General features: G+C 39.0%; 1 protein-coding gene across 2 annotated transcripts; it reads right to left on the reverse strand.

Moving 5' to 3' along the window:
* Positions 1-1,097: 1,097 nt before the first annotated feature.
* On the reverse strand, positions 1,098-21,160 carry erlin2 (ER lipid raft associated 2). 2 transcript variants are annotated; one of them, XM_042488654.2, is made up of 12 exons: positions 21,021-21,160; positions 19,513-19,620; positions 18,746-18,827; positions 17,515-17,561; positions 17,201-17,262; positions 14,811-14,936; positions 12,822-12,895; positions 11,058-11,116; positions 6,233-6,324; positions 6,049-6,138; positions 4,605-4,684; positions 1,098-4,526 (listed from the first exon to the last, which is right to left on the reverse strand). In XM_042488654.2, the coding sequence occupies exons 2-12, from the start codon at positions 19,617-19,619 to the stop codon at positions 4,347-4,349; spliced, it is 999 nt and encodes a 332-aa protein (XP_042344588.1). In that variant the 5' UTR covers position 19,620; positions 21,021-21,160; the 3' UTR covers positions 1,098-4,346. The 2 variants fall into 2 exon arrangements, with proteins under 2 accessions (XP_042344588.1, XP_087933269.1); XM_088077143.1 differs by lacking the exon at positions 21,021-21,160 and having other exon boundaries at positions 19,513-19,788.
* Between the last annotated feature and the right edge of the window lie 1,447 nt (positions 21,161-22,607).

Here is a 22,607-nt window from a genome sequence, read left to right on the forward strand (position 1 = left end):
TTGTTGGTTTAGAGTTAATAAGCAAATCATGAACAAAATGTTCTGTGGTTACACGTAAGTTACATCCAAGACATCCAGATCAACTCACTGCTGTTGAACCCTAGACAGACATTTGTGACTGAATCATTACAAAATGAAATGATTCATCTATTATCTCTCACGGATCTAGTCTGTACCCCAGTAACACTGCTTTCCGTTCTCTGAATGCATGTTAAAGCAATGATCCAGGATTCCAGGGAATTTAACGTAGACCTGTAAAGAAATTCAATACCAAAATCTGTGCCACAATGTTATGCAATCATTTAATCAAGGCGTGTAAAACTAGTCCAACTCCTTACCTTCACAGTCTAGATATCTTTTTATATTTACTCTTATGAAGTGTAATCTGATCAGAGCACCTCACACTACTACACTCCTTTTTACAACCTGGTACAAGAAAAGAATTATAAGGTCTAGGAACCACCTTAGAGCTATTACGGTGGTTTCCTATTGGACCACTTTTTAATAATGTAAATGTTAAGAAGTATTATATATATTATTTTTTAAAGTATTGTATATGTGTTTCTCTGCTTCTGTCTGTCTTGGGATTTGATTCATATTTATCTGAATGTATTTTGTTTATTTAGAAAAATTATTAGAAAAATGAGAACGAGGATTCATTTTTTGCCCAACCATTCATGTTTAGGAGGGAAATAACACCTAAGTTAAGAATTGCAATATGTTATTTCCATGTCTAGGAAAGTTAGATAAACATTTGTGAACATGAGCGACTCTCTCTCAAAGCCAGAAACCAGAGAAGTCTCAAACTTGGGATTTCATCAAGTATCAAGTCTGGAGCTGCTCTGCAGACAATAAATGGAAGCCCCTTTTGATGTCACATTGACCTTGACCTTTGACCTATGACCACTAACATCTAGTCAGTTGATCAGTGATTCCAAGTGGACGTTTGTGCCAAATTTGAAGACATTCCCTCACAGCGTTTTTCAGATATCACATTCACAAAAATGGGACAAACGCACAACCCAAAAACAAAACGCCTCTGGGTATGGCCAATGCCAGCGCGGAGGCATAATAAAAACTCTTAATAACACAGTAGATTTCTCAAAGAATAACCCACAGTAATTTATTCTCAAATGACAAAATCTTCATTGCACATTCACAACTGAAATCAGTGCAAAAACATTTGCCTTTCAAGTCTTCGTGATTCTCAATTGATCAAAGAAACTCTTGTTTGAATGACAACTGGAGGTCACTTTGAGGGCTGACCGGTCTGACTTTAAGCAACAGAGTAGTGCCAGGAACACATAATATAATTAGTTTGTACAACAAATGATAGACCGAAGTTGTGTCAGGTTACAGTGAATTCTGGGCATAGGCCATTTAGCTTCAGGTGACAAAAATGTTTTCTCACAGTTGCACTGCATCTGCTCAACAAATTACAAAAAACCCCAACAAAAAACACAATGTTCTCGGAATCAATTCCAAAATGTAATGAGTCAGTTTTCAATGTGAAATTGTCTCCATGCTGTCATTAACCCATAACCAAGTATTCTGTGTTGTACAACATCACACCTCTGATAAAATCATCCCACCCGCCCTCCCAAAAAATCACTGGGAAACAATGTTAACATTTTTTTTTAGACATTTAGACAAATAATTGCATTAGTCATCTAACACAAAGAGCATAAGAGGTCACAAATAAAATATTATTTGGTTTTTGGTCCAGATCAAGTCAAGATTTCTATTTTCTATTGTAAAAAAGATTTTGCTTACCCCTAAAGACAATTCTCACGTATGAGGTTGGAGTCCCTTAGTATCAATCTGTATATTGCAGTTCCTACAACTTCTTCTCCTCCAGAGCAGTGGCTCATGTTGCCAAAGGCTCAAAGCAATTCAGCACTGCAAATATCCTGTAAAGATTCTAACAAGACAGACATGAAATCATTACATTAAATCATCAAAAATAGATGAAAATTGCCTGTTGAGAAAAGCTGATGTCACAAGTCCACTCCAGTAGAAAAGCTGTTTTTGGTGTCATAACCCAACACAATCTTTTCAAAGTGAAACAGTTTGGAAAAAAAACACCTGACGCAAAACAGATATTAACAGTCAAAAAAACAAACAGATGCACAAATAAAGTCTCTCCACTGAATGTACAGCGTGAGACACAAAGTGCTACATATACAGCAAAATGTAGAGCAACTTCAAACAGCTGCACAAAATAATTATTCAAGGGGTCCCCTGTGTTTTTTTTTTTGTTTTTTTTTACAAAAACAGATATTACATCTGCCAGGCAGCAGCTATCACACAGTACATTCATCCTCCCTGTGTTCTGTCTACAGTGACATATATCTGCTAAGGGCCTGTCTTTTTCAAGCAGTTCAGAAAAAGAAATCACGGCCTTCCATCCGCAGAGCGACATATTTGGTCCTTCTTTTTCAGCATCTACATTTTAATAACTCTCTTCATCTTGTCAAGTCACTCCATATCCACTAAGATTTAGCAGAACTAAAGAGCTTTACTGCCCTGGACATGTTGGGAATGTAAAATATGTTGGGTACGGGATTAAAGCTCTTTCCACTGATTCTCTTTTTCCAGGCATGGAACTGCTTCATTCACAAAACATCAAGCAGTTTCAAATGACTGTATACTAATCTCTCCATTCAACAGCGTTCGTCCCTCAGTGCTGTGCACTGGGCTGCAGAGAGAGTGAACTTCTTCATTTTCAAAGTTTGGAGTGAGCTCTATGACCTTTTATAAAATCAAAATCAATTACTGGTAATGCTAAATTAAGATGTATTACCAGTAAATTTCCTGCTACGGAACAATTATCACTGCTTCACACGCTGAATGAGGACACATGAAAGTAAAGGGATAACAGTATAAACCCAAACGTAGTAATGCATTAGTGATCCCTCATGTTGTGGCTAAATGGACTGGTCACATTTGGCGCACAGCAGCAGGACAAATTTCTTTAAATGATTGTTTGGGCTACTTGGCAGTTTCAAAGGAGCTAATTATACACACACACACACACACACACACACACACACACACCAATTATGCTATTTTATCTTGTTTTAATTCCAGCCCATTTTCTGAGTCTAGATGATCTCATTCTATACCAGAACACAGTAGAAGCTCTGATGCAAATTTGCAAGGGACTAGTATTTCTACTTGGCTCTTTTATTTCTAGTCGGCTGGACTACTGTAATGCACTTCCTCTTCATGGTTTTACTATTATTTGGTCTTATTTATTTATTTATTTTTATTTTTGCTCATGTATAATACTTTTTTTCATCTTATTTAATCTTATTCTATTGTTAGTTCTTTTATTCATTTTAATTCATATGTATTATCCTCTTTTAAGGGTGTACTTTTAGTATTAAGTATTACTATTTTATTTCATATTAATCATTTTTGCCAGTTCTGACTTGCATTTCTTTTAATAATTTATTCATCTTAATTATTTTTTTGAGTTCTTATTTTATGGATTTGATTCGCTTTTATGGTCAGTTGAATGCTTTGTTTTGTGCCTGCAACTTGTACCTCATACTTTGTGGAGCACATTGTGCTTCCGCCTGGAGTGTAATGTGCTATATAAATAAAGTTTTGCTTGCTTGCTGGTACTACCTGGGGACCTCTAGTAATTTGTAATAAATGCGGAGGTCGTCTGTGATCTTAATTCCCTGTCCCTTCCAGTAAAAATTCACGACCAAATTATCTTCCATATTCCACCAAAGACAGACGGTCATGTGATCATACTAATCTTGTGTAAATTGAATCTCTGTGATTTGGGGTTGTATTTAGGTTTTTAGTCTTCTCCACAACTTTTTCCTGCTTTTTTCCCTGCTAAGAATTATGTAGCCTGCGCTGATGATTATTAATTAAAGTCATGACAGCACACCAGGTGCAGGAGACTCATTAGCAGAAATAGATGACATGTGACAATGTGTTCTACCCTCACAAAAAAAAAAAAAAAAGTTTCTATGTTGTGTAGAGTGGTAGAGTGTAGAGTTACAAATGATTGTGGAACAGATCCAGGGAATAATGTCTGTAAAACTCTGTCAAACACAAACTTTGCTTATGAATCACAGACCTGGAGGAATTTCTAAATCACCTGAGGTCCCCTGGTAATACTTGTCCTGTGCGAATAGGCCTGTAGTCAAACTTTCAATGTGATTTCTAACAGAGATTCTGAGCTGTTTGAGAAATATGGGCCCTGGTCAGAAGAGCTTCTCCGGGTCAGAGGGAGAAGTTGCCAGCCAGCCATTGGGCCAGGCTCCTGCCCTCCAGCAGACAGTCCTCCACCTCTGGGTGGTCTGTGGGTCCCACTACTTCCCTTGCTAATCAAGGTCCAGGATCTGCTCAGCAACAATGTCCATGGCTGCGGAGGCCTTGATAGAGCTCCCTGCAGAGCCAGAGTCCACAAACATCTGGGGTATGTCGTTTCCAAAGTAGATTTTACTGTTGGCTGCGATTGCCTTGTACTTCATTAGCTGCAGGTACTCTGGTGTTAACTTCACCTGCAAGAGAAGGGACAGAATTTAAATCATAAAACAGCAATCTGGACTCTTCACCCCCTGTGTGTGTCATGTCTTTACCTTGTTGGCCTCTGCAGCTCTCTGTGCTGTATAGAACTCTGCATCTGCCTTGGCTTTCTGCCGGGCCAGGAAGGCAGCATCTATGAATCAGAAACAGTCAGAGTCACAGGAACAGGTCGGTTTAGTGAAAAAAAGCCCAAGTTTGCGTAAATACTGACATCTACAAACATGAATTTCATCTAAACAGCTTGTCCCAGACTCAGACAGCAAACCAGAACTTAAAACAAACATACTTGGAGAAAATAAGCATTTCTACATGTACACAGCACAGCTGCCGAAATCCACTCTGTGATCCACTCAGAATCAACAGTTTTTTCTTTTTAATCACACTGACTTCAGATGCACTTCTTCAAATCTCCACTTTGTTATTGTTCAGCACAAACACACTGCATGTTTGCTTCTTTCATAACAAGAATGAAACAGACACAGTGATGAGCGTTCTGTTCATATTCCAGAGACATCATCAGTGAGCCAACATGCTCATCATCAGGACTGGAGTTGGCACACTGAAATATCATGCAGCCATTATTCATGGCGTAACACGAAATCAAAGACTGGTACTCTCAAGGATACAAACAGCGTTGGAAAGTGAAAACAGGATACCCAAACAATTTCATGGTAAAAATTTTAAAACTTTTACATGACTTTTTAAGGACCTATAATTAGAAAAAAATGATTGTCCAAACATATTCTCAGCGAGCTGGCAGACATACGGAGGGCAGTGAGAAAATGAAGACACGTATGTGATGGTAAATGAAACGTCACACATTGATGCATATTAAAGCTACATTACACTGACGGCTGCAGAAAATTTATTTGCTGTAAAGTTACATTATATATAAGGGTAGCTACTGAAAACTTCACAGAAAAAAAATTGTTACACACAACAAAATGTAGTTGTGGTTGTTTTTTTTAATGTCAATGATATTTACTAATTCCATGACTTGGCCAGGCCTGGTAATGTGACTTTTCCATGTTTTTATATGACTGTAGGAACCCTGTAAATTACATTTAGTAAAGTACTGTGCAATGTTTAGGTCCGTGTACTAACTTTTCCAATTTCTGATACTTCTACTCCATTTTATATTATAAAATAATTATTGGGTTAAAATATCACATTAAAGGTTATATATTACAACACATTGATAAGATTAAACCAGTTGTTCCCAGCCTTGCCTAACCCCAGCCCTAACCCTTAGAAAAACGTTGTACAGGTTCTGGCTGGGGAACCTGTCTTCAAACTTCCTTTTTTGTGTAACTCTTACATTATTTTGTACACCACTGAATCTTTCTCTGGTTGGTATCAGTATTAAGAAATTAATAATGTGATAGACGGGACAAGCAGGATTTTGAATTCAGCACTTTAACTTGTAATGTAGCATTTTTATTTTCTTGTCTTGGTACTTTTTACTTCAGCGGAGGATGTGAGTTCTTGGATACAAACCTTCGATTTCAGAGATCTTTTTTTCTGTTTCCTTCTCCATGACTTTCTGTCCATACTTGATCTCTGCCACTTGTGCCACTTTCTCAGCCTCTATAAAACAAAACAAAAAAAAATCATTCCATTTTCAACCTGGAAGTTTGTTAAACGTACTTTTCTCTAATGGTTTTCTTTTTTCCTCTCTCACCGATCACAGCTTTGATCCTTTCAGTTTCTGCTTCCTTCTCCACAACCTTCTGTGTCTGTTGAGAGATCAGCAGCTTTGTCTTCTCACTCTCCCTGGAGACAAAAACGCATACTTTCCCATTAAAACACAAACACAGAGGCAGAAACAAACACAGACAGATATTCTCCCTGCTCTCACTGATTATTCCTCTCAGGAGGTTGTGGACATGTACAAAGCAGGATGGTTTGACATCTGCCTCAAATGTGAGGAACCAACATGGCATAGTATGATAGACGGCTCAAGGTTTATTACTGTTTGTAGCACGCTCCAGTGTGATGCTCCAACAACATGGCTCATCAAAGCTGCTTCACCCACAGCATGAACTTTTATTGATGTGCTGCAGGCCCTGCATCAGACCATATGGATGTTCCCTAGATCATTAACAAACCAGTCTTTGTAATGTCTTTAGTGACTTATGAATTTTTACATTTTCCAGGTACAGCTGAAGGTTCACTTAACTTCAGCTTTCTTGCTTGTTTGCGTGTTTCCCCCTTCATCACTGAACTTACGTTTGAAGTGTGCGTGAAACTATGATGCAACTGCAGGAAACCCAAGTGCAAATGGCAGGATGTGGCCTTTTTATTAACATGAAGTGAAAAAGTATGTGAATATCTATTCTATCACAAAATATATCATTTCAAGCACTTTCAATGATCCATGTCTATTAAGGTCTTTTTTTTTTTTTTTTAAATTTAAACCGAACAGGTTCAGTTCTAATTCCTGCGCCAAATTTGAACCGTTCTGAGCATTTCAACCAACAAATAAAGTGGTCAAGAACCTGAAAGTTGGTCCCCAGCTGGAGACAAAAAATATCAGTTTTTTCCTGGCCTGAATTGCAAAGCATGACAGCGTCAGTGGGCATTTCATTTTCTGCAGGTTGGAAAAAAAGGATGAAGTCTTGCATGTAATGATCTTCTTTTTATTATTTGTTGGTGAATGCTTATTTTTTGGATAAAAACAAGTACTTGCGACAACAGAACAGAAGCTCGCAGTTAATCAGCGTGATCTGCCATTTTCTTTTGACAGATTATTTCTATTGTGCAACGCCCTCCGTTGATGAAACATCCTGGATCGCAATGACTCTGCTTAAAACTGGCAGAAATGTGATCTGGTTCCCTTGAGAGCACAAAGGTTCCAAGAATCCTGAACAACATTGATTCAAGAATCAGAGCTAATTTGGTGGGAAAAAGGGTATCAGTGGTGTGACAGCATTTCCAGAATAATTCCTCCCAACTTTCATGTGCAGACATCAGCTCCAAACTCCTGTGTGGGTGTACAAAGCTTTTAATATTTGTACTTACAGTGCATTTGTTATACATGCATACCACATAGATGGCATGTCAGAAGGATTATGAGAGTCTTTCATTAAAAATTCCAAACCCCCTTAAAATCCGAGTTTCACAATGATGCTGTCCTCATGTCATATAGGTTGAAGAAGTTGCGATGGAAAAATTGTCATGTTTGAGAATTATGAGCATTCACATGAATGACTTAAGATACTGTATGATTGGTAAGATGGTTATGTCATGATTAAAAACGGTGTATTTTTTAAACTCGGTGCTACATTCATTAAATTAGAGTCTGTATACATTAAACGTTGGACTGGCAACTTAAAGGATCCGTATTTGTTTGCCTTATTTGGAATCTTGTTAGATTTATCAGAGCTTTCAGGAAAATCTGAATAACCATTTATAATTATGATATGGATGCTGACGTGAATGGTATTAATGTGTACAGTCAGAAACTGATAAACTGTAACTTGCATATGACAATTCTTTGGCAATGATCAAGACATGGTCATAACGATGTAGACATGGTGTTCACAGCTCTGTTTATGCATGTTAACTTGTTCTTGGCAGCTGTCGTGTGTGTGTCTGTGTGTGCATGTGTTTTAAGATTCCTGATTTTTGAATTGCAGATTTCCCAATAGTGTGCATAAAGGTGTTCAAAAAAGTCCACAAGTCAAATGGCAAACTTTTGGGAAAGTCCAAGTCAGTAAGACATGGAAACTGGGCCTAAAACCTCAGAATACTTTCATTTCCAAGCTTCCAATCCCACACTCCAAGTCTTACCATCCTGTGTCATCATGGGCACATGGACAAAAACACTCCGCCTACACAGTAAATTTAGGTTTCGCTTCTTCATATTCATGTCTGGCTTCAATGGAAGATATTCAATTGTGTAATCTACCAGATAAATGTGTTGTTTTAAAAGGAAATTGTGTGATGTCACTGCAGACCTCAGCAGTTAAATTGATGGTTAATTGGTACCCATAACCTATGTTGCAATAAATAAATAAATATAAATCTCCTCCAAGCATATGAGAATACAACTTCCACATTCAAATTAAGTATTATTTAACATCTAATAAACCTTAACTGACAGTAGTTACTGAAAACAATAACTATAACCAGAAGGGCGAACAGACTTAAACGTGAGTAATTTTGGGGAAATGAAGAAATCATGGAAAAGCCAAAATATTATGCAATATTTTTGGAAAACAGCCGACTGATGGAGGTGTCTACAGAAAATGATGATCCCCTCCAGTCTCAGTTAACTACTTAACAGTGATTCTATCTGACTCATTCCCAACACTGACAGTTTTTTCAACAGGAAGTGGGAGAATTTCAGCGCTCAGATGGGACACAGCTTGATTTATGTATTGACATTTTGGTTCACTTTTTACAGTGAAGTGAGTGCCAGTGAAAAAACTCAGTTGTGTAACAAAGTGTGTTTGTGTGTTTGTGTGTGTCTTTTAAATAGTTAATTGCGTGTGTGTGTGTGTGCGCGCATGTGTGTGTGTTTGTGTGTGTGTTGCACTAAATCATAAACAGCACATTTTTAATTCCTGTAAATATAAGCTGTACTTGTTAGCATGGCCAGCTAACTAGTATTTCATGTACAGCAATAATTGAATATTACTTCTAATGTTTAATAGCACATCATTGACTATGTTAGTTTGCAGGGTTACAGGTCACATTTAAAAGAAGCCCAATGGAAAATAAGCATATAGACTGTGTGCCTAATCGCCAGTGTGAGAAAGCCGGACCTGAATGCTATGACAAGTTTTGGCTACAGTTTGCGTCTCTGTCCTGCTCTTTGCCTTATTTGGGAAGTTTAAACAAACTGGGTCTTACAAAAACTATCATGGCATTTTTCTGGACATGAGTTGATTGTTGAGGAGAGGACTAAAATATGCAGTCTCAAACTGAACCTTAACTAACCAGCCCTATGACTGCTATTACTGAAACTAATGACCATCATTTGTGTTGTTACAGAGCTCACCGATGATAAACTAAGTGAACCATGAGGCAGACACCTAATGCAGCAATTCTCACCTGTGTGGACCTCAGTGACACACATATTGCATCTGATTCAGATGCTAAAACAAACCTGTCAGAGCCACCCAGTTCTGTTTATGACTATGGGGCCTACCACCAAGGAGAAGAGTATCAACATGTTTCAGAGACTCAGAAGGAAGCTTCAATGTGAAACCCTTGACATGCAAAACCTAAAACATGCACAGAGAGGGCAGAATAACAAGCACAATCTTTCACCAGTTGTGCACAGCTGGAGAGCCTAAAGCTAGCCGGCACAACTGAATGCCAAAAAAACACATGTGAAGGCCCATTGCAGCGGGTCTTAAGCACTTCAGCCATGTGCTTTAATTTGGTATTTTCTACCCCCTACTGTTACAGTGTTTTCACAATGCACAGAGATAAACACTCTATAGCATTAGTTAGTGCTTTGGATGGTCTGAATCTGCTGTAGGAGGCTGCCTTAAACGCTGTGCAGAGAAGAACACGCCTCCTTGTTTGTTTTTGTCTTACTCCACTAATCCACTCGATGAATGCGGACCAGTGATTGGATTTAAATGACGTGACTCGACTTGAGATGTAATGTTACGTTATAGGACCCACAGGACTCCGCAGCGGCATCAGCAAGTTCAAACATTATTGATTTCAAGGTTTTGAAAAAAGCAGAACTTGGTCCTCAATTGAACCAGGTTTCAATCCCCATCCCTAATAAATGGCCCCGCTCCAAAAACAAAAAAATATATTTGAAACAGCAGCTGCTTTGATCATGGTGGGGCACCACAAATAAATTAATGTGCAGGAAACCCTGTGCTGTTAAAAGTGTGACATGTACTGTGGGAACAGGCAAAATGAGAAATTGTATGAGCCAGACCCTGTGTGAAGGAAAGTTACAGCTCATGATTTGCAATAAAGAGCTGTAGACATTCCTGGGAAGCAGGGCCCTCCCCCACTATACAACACAACACTGAGTAAGACCCACCACAACCACTAAATCATAAAATCAACACATGTGTAGACAAATTGGACCCGTTGACACATGCATGTTGCATCAATCAGGCTTTGTGTAGGTTTTGGGCCACAAGTCAGACACAGTGCCTGACTTTAAATTAAAACAGTATCCACATTCTGTCCTTTGTCTGACATTGTATGCATCTGACGTAAAGACTTCAGCTTTCTCCAGTGGCTGATGCCTCACAGTGCTTCCATGAACTTCACAACCAGTTAACTGTAAATCCTCAATTTCCTCTTTATCACATCCACTGTGACTAAACACATGGTGCTGATCCAAAGTAAGATGCTCTCAGACTGACGTGAAACAGCAGAGTCTTACAGACTAGGCAGGGGGAGTTAGATGAACATTAGGTCTGTCCACTTGGGAGGGAAAATAATTACACAACACAGGCTCTATAAGGGGTCAGGGAACATTCCATGTTAGGCACGGGAAATAACAAAGAAAGAAGAAAACTCACATGAGCTCGTAGTTTCTGCGAATGCTCTCTGGGATGTTGGGTTTTGTGACACGGACCGCCTGTGACACAGACAGAGAAATAAACAGTCAGCTCTGAAGCAGACAGATAAAGACAGCATGAGTGTTAACAGCAACATGACTCCTGGAAGAGGTTTTCCCCACCAGGTTAGAAGTAGAAGAAGACAGTTTGAGAGGAGTCCCAAGACAGAAGGCTTTTGTTTAATAGCCCCTCTGAACTGTGGGATTATTGGATTCCCGGAAAGAAGTGCAATTATTATTTCAACTGTTTCTAGAGATTTACAGGAAACATTAGGCCACAGTATTAAAGCCCAGTTAAGTGTTTTACACTCAGGAGTGAAATGTGTCTCCCTCTGTGAGAATGGGGGGGTTGGATTCAAGAGGGGGGGAAAACCACTCAGGCTCCTTTTAAAGTCAGTCATAATGTAGTCCTTTTCAAACTCCTGGGACAAACCATGTCATGTGCTGTTATAATAAGGTCTCAGAGAAAGGGGCTTTTTATAGGCTGTGAGCACCAGTTTAACGCTGCAACTGTAAAAAGACTTCTGTTATCAAGGAGTCTGTACACAGTGTCTCATTAGGTTGACATTACTATTTACAGCTTAAGTACTCTGGTTCAGTACTGCAGTCTTTTAGCGATTTCAAGTATCTTTCATAGGAGACAAAACATCGTGACGAAGGTAGAAATGTAACCTTCGAAGTATTTTTTTTAAGCTTTTTTTGCCTTTATTTGATAGAAGAGAGTGTACGTGTGAAAGGGGGAGAGAGAGGGGATTACATGCAGCAAAGGGCCGAGAGCGGAGATGAACCCGCGACCGCTGCGGCGAGGATTCAGCCTCTATACATGGGCCGCCCGCTCTATCCACTGAGCTGCCCCACCTTTGAAGTTAAGTTTAACACAATAAATGCAAGTGTTACTTTGTCAGTCCAGTATATCTGGATTTTTCAATAAATAGTGATGACAGAGTTTGTGACGACATCTCCCAGAATACATCTGAACAAAGGGCCAGACACCTAGGGTTGAGCACAGCTCAACTTTAACACTCTGAAGCCTGGAACGACATTACTTTACTTGTGCTGCTTTCAGATGCATTTCACAAGTATTCAAACCTTTGAGCTCTGAGCAAACTGGTGCGAATTCTCTCAAAAACATGGGAAAAAAGGTATTAAGCAACTTTGTAATAAATGTTTCACAAATAATTGAATTTACAAGATTATTTCTAAAAGACCTAGCAAAAAATGTCTGAGGGAAAAAAAGAAATAAAGGCTAGAAAAAAACTTTTCTTATTTTAAATTATGTTACAAAATTATAATTCTTAAATCACCTTTTCCAGGTAATTTCTATGTTTGTCTTTAAAAATACATTTCCCTTTTTAAAATTCACTTAGAGGTTAATTTTCTTGTACATACCACTTATCTCTTGCTCATAATCCCTTCCTCTGTTGTTTTATTGCCTTCTTCCCATGTTTTTGAAAGAATAAAAGCCAGGTTTCAAAGGGTTAAACCAATACTGGTATCTGGATTTTGGTACCCAAAAGTACTTTTTGTTAAGTACATGACAAAAGCAGCTAATTTAACAGATCTTAAGAATTAAGGGTAGTTTTTTTTTTAAGTCATCAGTAAACTGCACCAAACGCATGATCTTAACTTTTCCAGCTCTAGTTTGTCAGTCAGACGGTCTTGATCTCACCTCCTGGACTTGACTAACTTTGTGATGACTGCAGTCTCTCTGGTGGTCTCACTGTACCTGTATGATAAGTCCAGGTGCCATGGATGTTAGATCCTCTTGTAGCGTTAACTTCAGGTTTTCATCTATTTGGTCTGCAGGGATAAAGTACAAGAGAGGCAAGTAAGTGAGCTAAAAAGATTTTAAAAAAAACCAAACAAACAAACAAAAATGAACCTTCAATAGAAATACTTCCGTTTAATTCAATGTCTCCTTAAATGGATTATGTCAGACAAGTCAAAGTCACACAACATAAAATCCAAAACCTAAAAAGTATGTTTCAACTGATCTGGCACCCAGAAGACACATACGTTTCATGTGAGATTTCAGATAAAAAAATGTTAAGTATGGAGACAATGCAGAGAATAATGCTATTAATGACAATTACTTTTCAGTCAAGTTACTTTAGCCACAGCAATGCACAAAATCAATATTAGTCAACAAACTAGTATCAGGCAATAATTGCTTTAAAATACAAATGATATCAGTACTGGGATCATTATCAATATTGACCACTAAGTGGTCTGCTTTTAACAAACATATGGCCATATCGCCTCGCAGTTGTTTACCCGTGTGAAGCAATCAAGTTGCATCTACAATTAACATCCATGTCTGTGAAATCATTGATCCTACACACACACACATCTTCCCCCCGGCAGCACAGAAGATCTATACAATCAGCACAGTCTCAAGGTGGACACCCAAGACTAGTGTCATTAATTCAGTATCTGACCAAATGTCTCCCCCTTGTTGCTGACTTATGACGATGATTAATGTTTTTGTGGATTATTATGATATCACGGTGAAACTGACCTTTTGTATATCTAATGTCTTCATTTTATCCTATTTGTGTAAGATTTTGTTATAAAAATAAATGAATTCTTAAGTTTTGGCAAAGAAAACTCAACATGTTTTGTGAGGCCAAATCAAATTCCCTCTATCCCTTCCTGAGTTATTAGTTCACAAGACTGAGATGGACCCTAGGTCACAGTAACCTTGACCTTTGAACCATGACAGCTCATCATTGAGTCCGAGGGGATGTTTGTACCAAATTTGAAGAAATTCCCTTGAGGCATTCTGTCAGATATCGTGTTCACAAAAATGCGATGGACGTACCATACGAAAACATAATGCCTCCAACCACAGCTAAACCCGACGTGGTGGCATAAAGGATGTTTCTTCAGGTTCCTCAAAAGTAGGGACTGATACCATAAAACTACTTTAAATTAGTAAAAGTTTTTTTACTGGTCAGAACTGAAATACCAATACACTGTCACTACTGAATTCATTCTAACATGGCTAGAAGGAATTTTAGCTTTGCTAATTGTAAACAGTCTTTTCACCCCCCGATTATGATGTTGTGTGTGCGTGTCATCATTATGCCATGGTTATGTTTACCTTCTGTGGACTTTGGTTAGGGGGATAGGTTGTAACATTCACAAGTGTGGGTTAACGCAGATGGGAGAAGTCTTTCTTCATTTTACCTAAACCACTACTTTTTTCTGAAGCTTAACAAAAACATCATTTTCTGGTAAAAGCCCTTGAGGAGAACTTCTCAACAGCAGGGCTCATTTTAGCAAAGTGCATGAGATTCTGCCAGCTAAGTCCATGTGCAGAGCAGTTGTTGTGTGTAATGTGGCATTTGGCCACCTAATGAGAATAACCATAAACATTTAAGATGTTTTGAACCCACACCAAACTGCCCTTAGGTGTGACTGTGAGTATGTATGGTTGTCTGTCTATATGTGTCACCCTGCGATAGTCTGGCGACCTGTCCAGGGTGTACCCCGCCTTCTGCCCGATGACAGCTGGGATTGGCTCCAGCCCCCCCGCGACCCTTACGAGTACAAGCGGTTACAGAAAATGACTGACTGACTGACTGACTGACTGACTGACTGAACCCACACCTGTGGGCTGACAGCATGCTGTTTATGGAGATGTACCATATAAATAGCTGTGAGGAGGTGTTTCAAATCAGTAGTTAGTTTACACCCAGTCTGCAGCACTTACCAAACAAGCCGATGTAGACCTCCTGCAGTGAGTGAACACTGCAGAACTGGTTGAGCTCGTGGTGAACCTTGTTGAATATCAACGCTTTGTCGTAGTCTGCTGTGAAGTTCCTTACAATGTCGTACACTGCAGGCAAAGAAACAAGTGCTCAGTCAATTCAGCAATGAAGAGCAAAAACAGAACACACACATGCAGTATGTGGTTCTGCTGGACCCAGCTGCATCAGACAAAGAGGGTTTTAGCAGCTCATAGTGGCTTTGTGTCATGGTTTCCAATAGCCCCTTTCACACTGCCTGACCAAGGCTACTTTATATTACAGTACTGTTTTGTATAAAAAGTGTCACTGCATAATGAGGGGCCAGAGTTGTCTCGCCCTAAAGCCGCAACAGCAGGTAGTAGCAGCACCAAAAATGGTCTCTGTAAAAACAGGACAGCTGGCAGGAAAGGACCGTGTGCATGACGGGTGTGACAAGGGTATGAAATTAACTTTAAATGTCAACATCTATTAGCAACTTACAGATAAAGGTTTAAATTCACCAGCCACTCAATAGTAAATCATTATTTAGTATCTGAAATCTAACACCGACTTTCATATTTTGACGGCATCTGGCCGGTGGCTGGAGCTAATTTCCTACACTGGGTTGACAACTTGTTATGCATGCAGCTAACTCAAAGAAGAGCAGCAGCCGTAAATCTCAGCAAACTGGAAAAATAATTTAAAAAATATTCTGGAGTTCCTCAACCTCCAAGCAGAGGACAAGTTTAGGCTCCACATAACAGGAATAGTAAATGGTTGTTATTGCCACATTATTGTTAAAAACATGCTGCTGACCCGTATGTCACAAGTCACACTAGAGGTAGACACTGTTGTGTTATATGTCACATCCGTCACACCCCTTTTGGCTTCCGCAGTGCCAGCATGCTGCCTAAAATCACACACTGGAGTGGCATAATGCTGCAGCTGTTTGGGTCTGTGTAAAAATGCAAAGGCAGCTCAAAAAGAGACTTTTTTGCGACCTTATAGAGGGATCTCAGATGCTAGGCATGCTGCTTGTGTAAAAAGGGTTCATGAGAGTGAAGCATTTTGCTTGGTGCTCTTGCATTGCTGAGCACCTTGCATTTTTGCAGGAGCGCCCTGAACACCTCGGGTTGAAAAAACATCAACTCAAAGCAGAAAACGCGCTCAACGTCAATGTAGTTCTTTTCTCATTGTCCAAGTAGATAAACAGAGCGGCAGGCCCTCTGTGGTAGCAATAACAAGTACGTACGTTGGTTCTGTGAAATTAAGCTCACTTTCCACGTCGCCCCTGGCAAGCTGTAAAGACGTAATTGAACAACTTGTCGCCTCAATACTTTCTATTGTTTTACTTACTATAATGAGGCCCAAAGACTGACAACAGATTGCAAAACTTTCCTTGACACATTGTCCTAAAATAAACCTTGAACCAACCATCATCCAGGTGAAACTCCTGGATCAGCTGGTGGTACTCCCTCTTTCTGAGGGTCTCATATACCCACACCCACACATATTTCTGTTTCCTGTGGCCAACGTACTATTTGGAAACAGATTCTAGAACTCAATAAGAGCCAGAGCGAGTGCCCCCTGCCTGTCCATTTCATTTTTAGGCAGATTTTAAGGTACAGATCTGTGCGTTTACTTCACAGCAAAATATTGGATGTACTAAGGACAGGTGATTCAAAGGTTGCCTGAAAACAATTTAAGCTGCATAAAGCGCTTTTCTGATTTGGGCAGACTTCAACAAAATAGTTCCCCTGGCTGTGGCTGTGATCAGGCCCTGGTGACAAATAGAGGATTTGGGGACTGTGGTTCATCCTAGGGATATCAATGAAGTTATTCTGGTATAACTGTTTACGCTTTGCCAACTAAATACTGATATTGACCTAAAACTAAAGTGAGTTATACGTCTCCTTTATTACAGGACAGTTGACGCGTCTTTTGACTCGTTTTCTGTGAACACGCACAGAGTTTGAAGCAGAAAGCCCGAGTTAATAAAGACAGTTGATAACCACCTTCGTGGCTCTGACTGAAGCCGCAGCGTTTGTTGAGCCAGCTCGATCAAAGAGAGCCTGGCTCTGTTGAACTGGCTTCGTAGTATTCACCCTTGGGCATTGACTCAGGAGTGAATAATTTGCTTGCGGCTTGCTAAGAGGCTATGGTTTTTCTATTCAGTTGATCTTGCCTCCACTGACTTTTGTTCTTCTGTTTCTGTTGCAGGTTTTTTTTTTAATAAATCACTGCCTTTTTTGCAAGGACTTCTGCCTCCTGAGCTTCCTTGATACACCGTCCAGTCGACCACACCAAAAAATCCCACATTTTGTACTGGTGCTGTTTGCAGCCTTAAAGGCCTGTTGAACGCTGGTGAGCTTACCTGCTGATGGAACGAGGTAGTTCACCACTTCTATGCGGTCGAAGTAAATCATCACTCCTCCACTGAAAGAAAGCAAATACACAAGATGAACTATCCTGACAGCCACTTTTATCCAAAACACCTGGACAATATCACAAGTTTGTGTATTCAGTCTGGGTGATGCCAGTAGTTCACATGTGTGTGGCTGAACCTCTAAGTGTGCAATACTCTGCCCAGTGTGTAGGGAGTGTGTCAGGTACAAGATGAACGCACAGTGTAATAAGTCTCGAGACCACATCTGATATTACTTAAGCCAGTCAAAACAGCATGTCTACCTTGTGCCGCATGGTACATTCTTCACCTCATCTGTCTGCAGCGTCGTCTGCGAAGCAAAAAACAAAGATTCGTGTTTAATTTATTTTACATCATTATAAAAACACCAGACAAACAATGTTAGTAAATCCATCAACATGGTACGCAATCAAGACAACTCTATATGTTAAACTGAAAAAACCTGGATCTCATTTATACATGCAGGAGAAATGCAACGACAGGAGATCTTGGTCAGTATCATACAGTGCAATGCAAAAACACTAAAAGCCGAATGAACACCTCTATAACAAGAAAAAATCAACGTTATAACTTTCAAAAATGTATTACAAGGCTATTTTGCGGGATACAGTTCAGGAAGTGTGTTTAAAAGATGAGCTGATATGTATGATGAGAGGTTTATCCACATTTCAAGGTATTCCAATTGATTTTCCTACATCCTCATTTAGTTTTATTCGCAGTTGGGATCAGCTATGATTACATGCAGTAGACATTGTCACATTCTGCATTCACCACAATTCAGTTTAGATCAGGTTCCAAAAGCCTGGTGGCCAGAATACACTCGATTTTAATTTTTGAATTAAGGCCTCTTATAAACCTTTCCTTTGGACACTGTGAGGTCACTGAAAAAGGTTGTAGGTAGGACTCAAACCCAGGCTGCCGAAATGGACTCAGTCTACATGTAGTGCACACCACACACTCTACCAGGGGAGCTACTGTCGCCCCGTAGTAACTATTTTAACAACAGTTCTGCACAAACCTTTCACATGCTCACTGTGTATGTGATAATGCACAGTGAGCATTTGTGAGTAAATGTTGAATTAGCATCTGCTTAAAAATATTAGATTAGAAACATTAGATTGTTCACAAAGGTTTTGGGCAAAGTGTTGGATATTTGAGTCCATTATTTTCTTTTACTTTCAGAGTTTCACTTACACATCAACATCAATCAGTTCACATTTAAATGAAAAGAATCAATAAATATTCAGAATTTTAAAAAAAAAAAATAGCAATAATATTATATATGTTAAAGTCACTGGTATCTCTCTCATTCTTTCTCAAACACACACAAAAAGTGAAATTTTACTTTAATATAATAATATTTCTGTGGCCTACATTCAGTATCTGTTTCATGTCTGATCAACGGTTGTTATTTTCACTTATCTGAATTAAGGATCACAGGACAGAGGGTGTTGTTTGCAGTACAGTTAGTGGTGATTTGGGATCTTGACTCACCTGAACAGACTTGTAGGTGGTGATGAATGGGAGCATTAAATGGAAACCAGGGTTGCTGGTGGTGGTTAGGAGAGCTCCCCCCCTGTGTTATACACACACAGAAAATGTATGCTTGCATGAACAGAATAAACCTGAGGGAATTTAGCTCAATATGAAAAAAAATATTCTAATTATGTGTAGTAAGATCATTTTAAAATGTTGGGTTTTAACCCAAATGTTTAGACTTGAGACAGCCATTATTTAGGAGACAGAATGGGGCAGTTGTATTTTAGTTAGTGACAGCAGTTACGACTCAGGTGCTTTCACTGTTTATGCTACTGCTGATGGCAAGTACAGATATTCCTTCCCTGACTGTCTACATGCAGAGGAAGCTCATTAGTCAGTGATAAAGATATAAGAATCAAGCTTTATTCTTGTATGACACTGTCATGACTCATGAGAAACCAGTTTTAGTGGCAGCTCCTCAAGTTTACAGAGCTTCACTGGAAAACAATGGGCGCTTGTACTTTGTTGCTGATATTTATTGTATGTCTGTGCAAGTAATGAGACCATAAATAACTCTGCAACTAAGAAGCTACAGAGACAGAGAATCACTGCTGGCTTTTTTGGCAGTCTCAATGCCCAAGTATTTACAATGGTCACTGTTTAACAGTTAAGTTGCTTATGGCAAACACATTTGAAGCAGATGCTCTTTTTTATAGTCTCAGTTCTACAGCAGTGCAGTTTAACACTAAGGCACAAAATAAAAACATGTGCTGCAGTCTCACCTGTAGTAAACTCCAGTGTGTCCCTCATCAATCTTGTGCACGGAGGCTAAGAGCGCTGCTCCTCCCAGAGCAGCGATTATTGAGAATATGGCCCCCCACTGTGCCATCCTGGCAGGCAGACAAGGAAGACAGCATGTGAAAATGAGCAGTCGGGAAGAGAGGGTGTTTACACAGTGTCCTGCCTTGATTACAATCAAATGCTCCCAATTACAAGTCCTAGTAAACTCTGCCTTTCCACCCAGTCACGACGTGCACTTGGTCAGCAGCTTGTGTTGTACTGTAGTAACACACTGGAGTTGGCTTCTTGCTCACTGGTTTATCTCCTCTCAGCTCAGGCTTAGCCGGGCATCAGCTAGGACTCAGTGACCTTGTCACACCTAAAGAGGATTGAGGCTATAGTGCAAAAACATTGTAACCTTGTGTCATACATAAAATACTGTACATCTGCCTGTACCATCTACAGCCGTATCTACAATTACCTTTATGTGATGACTTTATTTTGGTTAGTTTAAGCCGAATGAGTTGGATGAAGTACTGTCAGAGTTATAGTGTTTATACAGCAATGTTTATATGACTTATCTTTGCATGTTATATCCAGTTATATACATTTTTGTTTCTTTAATACAACTTTTTGACTGTATTCTGAGTGCTATGCAACTGTTTGCTTAAATGCTGGTTGTATTCTTCTAAGGAGCAGATTCTGACTTTAAATGGAGATAAATAAAGATACAGTTAAGTGACATTTTTACCCTGACAGTTAACTTACACGTTAGATAATGCAGAAGAAAGCTACGCACGCACAGAACAGAAGGAAGCGATTAGTCAAAGGTGCAAAACTGTTAAAGCAGTGCTTAAAATCTTGTTCGAATATAAAATGTCTTATCGCAGTTTCAGAATATAAATCATCGACTAAACAGAACCTGTCTGAATAACTTTTCTTTAAGTGGGGGACACAGTTTACTGTGGTTGACCGAAACGACTACAGCCTTCAAGACGTTTATAGCCATCACTTGTCAAAATATGCAAAATATGAGGTATCACATATGTGCCGAATGACAGGGTGAGTATTAAGATTTGTAGACAACCAAAAAGTGATTGAATTGTGACAGAGTTGTGGGACTTATTAGAAAGTCAAGTAAAAATATCTACAAATTTGAACCGAGTTTGGTTCAGAGAGCTTCGGAGCTAGCTGTGTTAGCATAATGTAGGTTACTATATTACTGCAACCTCAGAAAGAGATGCCTTTTTTTAATAACAGACCAATTTAACGATTAACCATTAACCTTACGTTAGGTATTACACCGTAGCTACACCTCACCACTGTCGTCAAAGCACCAGGCAGCGCAAAATATTGATTAACCTATGCTAACGTTACAAGTTAGCAAAACAATATCAGCATCTCCTATCTCCTTTTAACGTGCTAGTGTCATATTTAACGAGACAGGGGACACCGGAGGCTTTGTTTAAGTGGGCGGTAATACATGTTGTTATTACTCGGCAGGTCTTACCTGTAATTTCACCCAGAGGACAGCTAGCAACAGATAAGAAGCAGGCACCTCAGGCACCTGCTACCTTCTTCTTCTTCCCCGGTAAAGTTTGACTGTTTGGCGACTGACTTGTTGCATTAGCGCCCCCTCACGGACGGTCGGCTAACAGCTTGAGTCACGGTTTGACCATGTTTTGGGCCCTCTTTTGGCCCTGAGCTGCTTAAGTAAAACACAAGTTAATAGGACTGACATGGTAATTTGAAATTAAATAAACTATGTACTCTTCAATTTAGACTTCCAATTTCGCACTGCTGAAAAAACAAAGCAGGGCTCCCAGCTGAGTAATTATGGTTTTTCTATTTCTGTTTTTTATTAGCTTTTATTTTTGTTGCGTTTTTTATTTTTATTTTCAGTTGATTTTTTTTTTAGAACTTTTACATACATTTAAAAAACAAAAACAAAACAACAACAACTTTTTTTTATAATTGGTATCAGCTAGTTTTCACAGTGGGGTTACTTGTTTTAGTTTTTAGTGTTTTAGAAATGTTAAGTTTTTAAATTTAGTTTTTCATTAGTTTCAGTTTAGGTTGTTATATTACTATGTGTGGTATTTGTCAAGGGCAAGATTTCAGAAGTGAGTGCGAGTTTTGAGTTTCATTTCAGTTAACTAAAATAACATTGGTATCTAGAGGAAACCCACAGACACTGACAATGAACTGCACTGTCACTGGTCAAAGTCCAGCTGAGGATCTCTGTGCATCACACTCTTACTCATTTCCTGTTATCCCTCTGCAGCTCCTGTCTAATAAAAGCATAAAATTCTCCCATTTAAAAAGGATAAAATGCCCCCAAAATTAATATAAAAGGATTTACTTTTTATTTGGTTAAATCATCCAATGGCAACTCTGAAATGCAGCATTTGTGTTCATAGCCCCCTTTCAACTTGATGTTTTTTTTTCTTTTTTTGCAAATGTTTGTTGTTGTTGTTGCTGCTACAATGATTTGTTATGTCTTTAACTTGACTATGAACCAACTTTTACTCCTGCGTTTGTCAGCTGAATCCCACAAAAACTGAGCTGAAAGTCTCTTGTTGATGAACCTCCATAACTGTTGTATCACTCGTATTTCACTGCAGTATGTCTACCTCCCTACAGAGGTCTGGGCTTAAGTCCCTCGGCTCTAACACCTCTGATAAGAATGATATGAAAATTATAGAGCAGAAAATAAGCTGCAGATATTTGATGATAATATGGTTATTAGGTTCACCGATTTGTAATGGCACCTCCTGAGTGTTGCTTGACCGACCAGGAAAGTCTGTTTAAGTGTAAAATCACTTCAGACTGTGATCCGAGGTGTGTTTTTCTAAAATGCTGAACTTAAATCATTGTTTATTTCATTTCATATTCATTTTTAGTCTTATTGTCTTGACTCTAATATCATTAATCTCTTGCCTGTCTTTCAGTAAAGATTAGATTATTTACCTATAGAGCCCCATTGTGAAAATGTTGAGTACCCCAAAATTTTATGATATAAATGTATAGTATACGTCCCAAACATTAACAAAAATGTTGGATGCAAACTTGCATATGTTGGACAATTTGCATAATA

Source organism: Plectropomus leopardus, chromosome 4 (assembly GCF_026936395.1).
Source record: "Plectropomus leopardus strain MGB_pleo_1.0 chromosome 4, ASM2693639v1, whole genome shotgun sequence".
NCBI classification, from domain to species: domain Eukaryota; kingdom Metazoa; phylum Chordata; class Actinopteri; order Perciformes; family Serranidae; genus Plectropomus; species Plectropomus leopardus.